Source organism: Apteryx rowi, unplaced genomic scaffold (assembly GCF_003343035.1).
Source record: "Apteryx rowi isolate R43461 unplaced genomic scaffold, aptRow1 scaffold_301, whole genome shotgun sequence".
Taxonomy (NCBI): Eukaryota; Metazoa; Chordata; class Aves; order Apterygiformes; family Apterygidae; genus Apteryx; species Apteryx rowi.
This window is the reverse complement of record NW_020449431.1, coordinates 148,636-156,739: the sequence shown is the minus strand read 5'-3', so window position 1 is coordinate 156,739 and position 8,104 is coordinate 148,636. Positions and strand designations below refer to the sequence as shown.

General features: G+C 39.5%; 1 protein-coding gene across 1 annotated transcript in view; it reads left to right on the top strand.

Annotated features, from left to right (window-relative positions):
- Nucleotides 1-513: 513 nt before the first annotated feature.
- The window catches only part of LOC112968127 (receptor-type tyrosine-protein phosphatase kappa-like), a gene marked incomplete at its 3' end in the record, with an annotated part of 131,617 nt that continues 124,026 nt past the window's right edge, over nucleotides 514-8,104 (top strand). The window contains exon 1 of the mRNA XM_026070005.1: nucleotides 514-571. Within this exon, the coding sequence (XP_025925790.1) occupies nucleotides 514-571 (58 nt within the window). The remainder of the gene's footprint in view (nucleotides 572-8,104) is intronic.

The window sequence follows — 8,104 nt, the reverse complement described above, 5'->3', positions numbered from 1 at the left end:
CTGGAAAAGAAGTGTTCTGGGTTAGCGCCTGACCTCTCTGGGTTGGGGGCTGCCTTGTGTGAGGCTACCGCTTGCTGTGTCGGGTCTGGGAGCTGCCGTTCCTCTCTTGCAGCTGGGCCCAGCACGGCACCTCTGCACCAGGGTGGCTGCCCCTGACCCCGGCAGAAACGGTCCAGGAGGACCCCGAAGTGACCAGCAAGATAAGAACCTGATTGCTGAATGCCATCTTGCCCTCTTACAGTGTGTCCTGTTACTCCTTCAGTTAAGTTGGTTGCCTCTGACAAACAGCAATGTGACAAAGCCAACAGTAAGAGATCTGGGTACAATAAGTCAGATGAGCTTTCAATCTTTGCAACTATTTTAGCTAATGTATTTTCAAAGTGAGCACATGGCAGAGCAGTATGACTCAGCAGTGGCAGCTGGGGTAGAGATGCCATCTGTAGTCTGAAACGACACTCATAGTAATGCAGAGTTGCGTGATAGCTAACTATGTGTGGGGTAGGTGGGCCCAGAATGGTACATGATATTCAGCTGTTGAGTAGCAGAGATGAAGAGCAGATGTCCACAGAGTGTGAGTGATCCGTAGGTAGATCCAATACTCCTGCTGTGTAGACAATTATGGTGTGTTTTGGATTGGGCAGAGGGGCAGGCATCCAATTTTAGCAGATAGCTGTGGTAAATGAGAGACCTGCTGAGAGAGAGCAGATGTGGGTTGTTTTGGTAGAGTTCTTTTTTGGAAGCATGCAGCTACCAAGGCCCAAAAGCATTGCTAGAGACAGAAACGTGCCAACTGCAGTACAAGTCAGCTATAACTGCCAGTCTGGATTTCCTGGTACCCTCTGGGTTAGAAAAGGWTTAAGATTAGGTACCCAAGCAGATGTCATCAGCATAGATAACTGTACTGTACGGAGTTAAGGGTAACACTGATTAGTGGTTTAAAAAAAATGGAGCATTAGACCTCCTATAGACTCTTAAGGTCTATTCAGTTGAGCTGTTCCTGTAGGCATTGCAAACCATGGCTGGCTACAAGCATGTTCCACAGCTGGAACAAATTGCCTAGGGATTATTGTATATAGGTTTGTTAGTAGACTGTCTTGATATACTTTCTGAGTAGAACAACAGCACGTCAGTCCTGAACATTTGCCAGTAAATATTTGTGAAATGGGTTGTCAAATTGACAAGTTCAACAAAAAGCCAGTGCTAAAAACTAGCTCTGTCTTGCTGGCTACTGTATGACCTTGATTATTTGAGTACCTTGCAGCAAATTCTGAGCAGTGATTTAGTTCTACACAATGTAACTAATTTTTGTCCTGTTTTAAAGGATATTATTTCTGTCACCAGATGATAATTGTTTACCTTTGTGAAAAGGTTGTGGACAAGCAAAAAGCTGAGTTTATAGGGCCAAGATGATGCTGATGTGGCTCAATGTACCCCCGTCCCTCAGTGAATACTGTACTGCAGCATGCATCTCCTTCTAGATCACAGTGTATTTTTAGATTCGTTGCAAACAAAAGCTCTGCTACGTGAATAGGTTCCAAAACTGTTGCAAAACTAAGACTGTCTCTCAGAATTTCATATAGTGGCATATGTATTGCTGTGTCTCCCAAGTCAGCTCTGTGTAAACCTAATTTGGACTAAGGGCTATTTTCTATGAAATCGGACTATATAGAGAGCAACCCAAAGGTGAATGAGCACCCCAGTCACTGCTGGACAGAAGACTTCACCTGTAATCCAAGGGAGGACTGGTCACCACTGAATTGTGTTTTCTCTGAAATTTGATATATGAGAATAAAGTGCATGTAAATGTTGCAAGGAATTGTCTATTACAAGAAAGTGCTGACAATGTCTATCTCTTCCTACTTTAGCAGAGAAGAAGTGCTGGCAAAGTCAGACTTTTTTTTAATCCTGTTCTCTCTTCACCAGGTGGGGGATGCAAGCAGTGTAAAACTGTGTGTCAAATAAGGCTATTGGCCTCTTGATTTGGCTCTACTAATCTTCAGATAAGCTAGAAAGAAGTTCATGCTCAGTCTCAGAGATGGCATCAGGGCAGTTGTAGTTTGACTCTCTTTTTAAGGAACCGTTGCAACTTGTTAACTGACTACCACTTTTGTGCCTTTGCCAAGTGGGCCATTCTGACTTTCAGCAGATGTTGTTGGCAATTTAGATGAGTGAGACTAATTTTTGCATTGGAGACCTGGGCAGCTGAAAGCAGTTTACTTAGCCAGCCAAATGGTGTGCCTGCTGATACTTGACATTCGATGCTCCAGCACCTTGCTCTGTGCACATCTGCCCACCTTATTCCTAACGACAAACTCCTGTCACTTCCTTTTCCTGGCACTTCTTTGACCCCTCAATCCCATCCCTACACCTGGGTTGTTTTAACCAGCTAAAACTGAGGAAGACAAATCCAGTAACAACAAAAATGAATAGTTTTCTTACAGTTGCTGCTGCTAGTTTTGTTGGATTGAATTGGCTGGCTTTCTGTAAGTGGGCATAAACAGTGAATGGTTACAAAAATACGTTACTTATGTTAAAATGGAGAGAGGAAGTGAAAGTGGAATGCAGCCAAAGTGATGGGCTGTAAAAAGAGTCTTTTTAGTAGTACCATGAATAGATAAGAGTGGGAGAAGATGCATTTGTCAAGGGCATAGAGGAGATGCTGAAGTGATTGGGTTAAGGAGAGATGAAAGCTGGAAGAGAGTTACAGAAAAAGTGTATTTCAGAGATGCTTATTACTTACTCATGATAGCCTGATGTTGTCAGAACGACAGGCTGAGATGTAGTTTAGGTGGATGGAGAGTGCTTTAGAACAGAGGTAGGCTGAAATTAGTTGTATGGAGATAATGTTTGCAATTATTTTTTATTTATTTATTTATTTTTATTTTTTTATGAAGATGCCCATAGATGAGATGTAACTGAGGAGATCTGGAGTCTATTTTTGTCCCTTTGAAGGGTCCACAGACATTCAGAATTACAGGATGAAAATCAAAAGAAGACACAGTCTTACAGTGCCAGTGGGTGACATGAATTTGCGCTTCAAATTAAAACAGCGATTTTCAATAGTCTATACCACTTATTTCGCCTTCCTTGTGAAAGTGTGGTTGACCTGCTGGTATGGGCAGTATGAATAAAACTTTCCTCTTCCCTCTGCACCATCGTATACGTTTATGGGATGGGCTGTGATATGACAAAAGATGGGAGGGGGAACCCCACGCTTTTGGTCCCATCTGGAGGCTGCTGTTTTATTACAAATTATGTATATCCCTCTGGTACTGAAGTGTTTCAATTTAAAACCAGCAAAATTTTATTATGCTTGTTGCTTTATTCATTGCATCCACATTATGTGTTGGTTATTAAATATTGATTTTTATATTGTATTAAACATTTTAATGCTTTTCATGGTTTTTGCTCCTTATGAAGCATTTTCTTCTGACTGTATTGTTCTGCATTATGGTCTGTATTTTAACCTTAAAATGATAGCTTGATAATTCAGAGCCAATTTTTAGCTTTTTTAAGCTATAGTATTTAATTTTTAGGCAATTTTTAGTTTTCTTTAATTTATAGTACAAAAAAATAAGAAACTAATTGTCCACTGAAATAATTTACATTTATTCTCTCAGGTTAAAAAAAAAAAAAAAAGAAAGAAAGAAACTCTTCAGACTCCCCCCACCCCACCCCTTCAAGAGGTTTTCATTGTCTGTTGAGAAATAGTATGACTTTTAACTCATTCTTGGTCTTCTGATATTTTTGGAAATTTATCCAGCTGCCTCACCTCTTTCCTTTTCCTAGCAGGCTGCCTCTTTTTAGGTACAGGCATGCCAAAAAGTGAAAGCTTTTATATATCCTTTCTTGTGAATACATTGGCAAAAGATGGCTGAAAAGATGTTGTGAATACATAGGTATGTAATATTTGCACAAATTCTGGTTGGATGAGTAAATGCTTTGTCTAGTTTGAAAAGTGAAGTTAGTATGAAGAGCCAATTTTGACACTTTTTAAATAGGAATGGAGGGTGCAGAAGATACTTTTTGTATTCTTAAGAGAGAATCATATGAAAGATTTAAAATACAGCGTCCTTTTCAGAGTCTAGCTGGTGTTGTGATTGCAGCCTCAGTTACCAAGTTGTCAGTGCTATTAGGTGGAAAAAAAATTACTAYGGGATTATACATATGCATACATGGTTGATAATTACTGAGCAAAAAGTGTGAGTATGTATCCTTTAACTTTATCTTATAAAGTCAGGACTACATCAATACCATGAACTCATTTTCAGAACCGTCTGTAGCCATTTCCTTGCAGAGACCTGTTCATAYGCACTCTCCTGCCCTGGGCAATACTCTGACTAATGACCAACAAGGATTGCACGTGACAAGAGAGAGTGATAGGGAGTTACCAGCAGAAACCTTCAGATATTAGGCTACTTAAAACAGTGTGTATTCAGGACATAATTTCTTCCGACTTCTTTGCTACTGATTTATGTCATGGTCATACTATTTCTATCTCATTTTCTTCCATTCAACATAATATCCTTCCCTCCCTTCCTCCTTAATTTGTGTCTCATTTTTACCCTTTGAGATAAATAAAATCAAATAGTTATGGCTTAATTTTGTTGAAGAAGGGGAAAACACTTGGAATATACAATAGCATGTGTTGTATCAAAGACTGATTTAGCCCAGTATCTTTTCTCCAAATGCCAGTGACTAGAATAAAGTATAAGAACAGGGCAAATCTGAAGGTATGCTTTCCCAGAATACTGTCTCAGCTCGAGTATGTGTCATATTTTCTGAGCCAAAAGTACTCTGTGTATTTAGTAACTCTCAGCTGATACCAGCCTCTCCTTGACTCTCTGTAGACTTCAAGCAGTGATAGTATCCTGTGGCAGGGAGTCCCACAGCTTAAAACTGCAGTGTTTGGTCTTGGTCCAGATACCCAACGACTTAGTTTGAAACCCTGTAATGTTTGTATAGAAAAAGGGTGGTTGATCTCTGTTCTCCTGGATATGTCAGTAAGCAGGCTTCTGTCATATCTCCTCTGTTGTCTCTAGCTGGAAAGTTGTAGTCTGTCAAATTATACCTAATAATTTGAACATCCTATGATGATCTATATTGGCTGTTTGCTAAGCCTTTTCTGTTTCTGCTATAACCCTTATGAAATGGGAGACCAGAACCACACATCAYGTGTGGATGTGGCTGTTCCACAGGTTTATATTGTTGCAAATAAATGTTCTTAGTCTTCTTTCTTTCTTTCTCTGTAATTCSTAACTTTTGAATTGTCCTTTTGACTGCTATTTTGCATCGAGCTGATGCTTTCATGAAAAAATGTATTTCAGGCCTAAAATCTTATGCCTGAATGGTAATTCGGCATAGGCACTCGGAGCCTATTATTGGTAGCCTGTCAGTGCCTACCAAGACAGTTTTCAGCCATAGTTTTTCTTGTACTTGATGTCTGTGCAACATATAAAATAAAGGGACACCTTTTTATTTATGTGCTGAAATAGTGAGAGTGTGGAGCTCATGCTTCTTTGCTCTCTTTATTGTGCTTTGGGCATTATGGCGTCAAGACATGGACAAATGTTTGGCTCTGAAATGCTGCTACTTCACTGCACAGTCTAGGGTAGAATTCATCTAACCTTTAGGCTTATCTATTATATTGTTTCACAAAGCCACTCCATTGAGAATGTTTTTCAATTTAACTAGAGCGTTAACTGCAAAGGTACTGTGTGCTTCTGATGCAAAAAGATTTGGCTTTTAGTTTAGCAGTGATTGTGTGCACGTGAAGATAATCTTCTGATCTCAATATTACATGTTACCTTCTCTCTCATTCATTTGCCTGAGTTTTATGATTCACTGCTTGCATAATTCTTCATGTACCTTGATGTCATTTCTTGAAAGATCTCTTCTGAGAGGTCCTTGTCATCCTCTTCCTATGAGTGGATTTATTCCATAACTGAACTCTTCAATCATCTCTCCTCCTTCTTGGACTTACCTCCTTCTGCAGCTTCAGAAATGACCTTCTGGAACAGCTTATGTTGTTTTCAATATCGGAGCTTTTTCCATTTCCTTGAGTTTAATTTGATCTCTCTTTTTGCATGACCATTTATGATTTTATGCATAGTCTTATCAAAACAGAATTCCTCACTTTTTATTAAAAACACTATGCATGATATGCATAAATATAGTTTTCCGATAACTTTTTTTTAACAGTTATAATTCTCTACCTGAGTCTCCTGCTTTGTCTGTTCACATCTCCCAAACTCCTGTTTTTCCTTTTCCTCCCCACTGCTCACCCCATCCTCGTTTTCTTTTTCCATAGAAAGGCCAGTGAAAGGACAGTAAACATCTATCTGTCTAATCCTGTCAGTGGCAGAAATGGGGAGTAATCTTCGTGTACTAGTGCTCACCTCCTTCTGTGAAATCCTCTGCTTTCTTGTTTGCCATAATCCCGTGTGAGGTCTTTGCTCTTGTGTTCCTTGAGCTCTTTTTATGATCTGGTCTGTTTAACTTGCACACTCTTCCCCTTTTGCTCATTCATTCGTCTTGCTTCTGGAGTGAGGCTGTATTAACTTATGATAGTTTCTGCTTTCCTCAGATAAGACTTTCCTGTGTTTGAGTGGCTGCTCCTACTGTCCAGCTGGAAACTCATTTTCATCTGTTGAGCAAAATTTTGACACCTATATCGTCTCTTGATAAAAGATGTTTTTTAGAACAAATTTTTAAATAATTTATTTTTCCCTGGAACCTTATTTTAAGGTTACGCTGTCAAAGTTTTGATAGGGTGGCTGGTGTAGTTAGGCTTGCTTTTCCCGTTGAATAACTGACTTGAATAGTACAGCTAAAAGTTTACAGGTAAACTTTTTTTTCTTCCAAGTCCTTGCGTCAGCTTTTGTCTTGGAGAGCTGAATACAAGTAACCTAGCACTCTGAATCTAGAGAAAATTTTGTGATTTAATGTAATGGATGTAGGGCTGTCTTCATTCAGCACTCCTACTGAGTTTAATTGCATTCTTATCCATTAACTTAACAATGTATTGTGAGAATATTTAGCAGAAATGCTGGAGACTGTGATATCTACATAAGATTTTCTATAAATAAGCACTAATAGTGTCTTGAAGAAAGGGATTTTCTTCCAAAGTAGCAACGTATGACCACTTATCCATAAATAATCAAAGTGATTAATTTCATTTTGGACCTCTCAGTTGTGTCCTCCTTGAAGTCATAGAATTTGCTTGCTGGCATTTTAATGATTATCAGTATAGCCATGAGAATATTTATTAATATAAAGTACATGATTTTTTCCCCCTACTTATTTGTATTCAAATGATAAAACTGCTTGTCACCAGTGCAACTGGTCAGAAGTCTGCTCAGTGCACCGCAGGAATACTAAAGCTTGCAGCCCATGAGCCGAAATATCAAATGGCTTTGGTATTTTGCAGACTTGAYGCTTTTTCATTATTCCATGAAATTATGAAGGTTTCTATTGACTTTCTTCATAGTTTTAGGAATATCTTTTGAACTGAAACAGAACTTGTCTTGGTAACTTCAGTTATATAAAGCAATCTGCATATGCATGGCTAGTTGCTGTCTGTTGCCTTGCCCATGCTAGGTAAGGATGAAGAAAACATGAAAAAGTCATTGACCTGCTGTAACTCTCTATAGGTAGCTGTTTTTGTCTCTCTACCAAAGAATGGAAAACCTCCCTTTCCTTGGAGAATCGGAGGAAATTTAAGACACTTTTGTTTAGATTAGATTTTGTATAACCTAGAGACTGAAGGACAGATAGCTTGATAGAGACTGATCTTGTCCCCTCTACAGCTCTTTCCTTTTTCCATCCTGTTCGCTTCTGGTGAAGCATGGAAAGTTGTCCTGCTGCCCATCAATGCAAGCATTTGATATTGGAGATGAAGAAGCCTTTTCCAGTCTCACTGTGGAGGAAAGGATTGTGATCTAAGAGGGAAAATGTGGGCCCTTTGCTGAATGGGGTGGGTGCCCTGGTGACGAAGGATGCAGAGAAGRCAGWGTTACTGAATGCYKYCTTTGCTTCAGTCTTTACTGCTCAGGCCAGCCCTCAGGAACCCCAGGCCCTGGAGGCAAGAGAGAAAGTCTGGAGA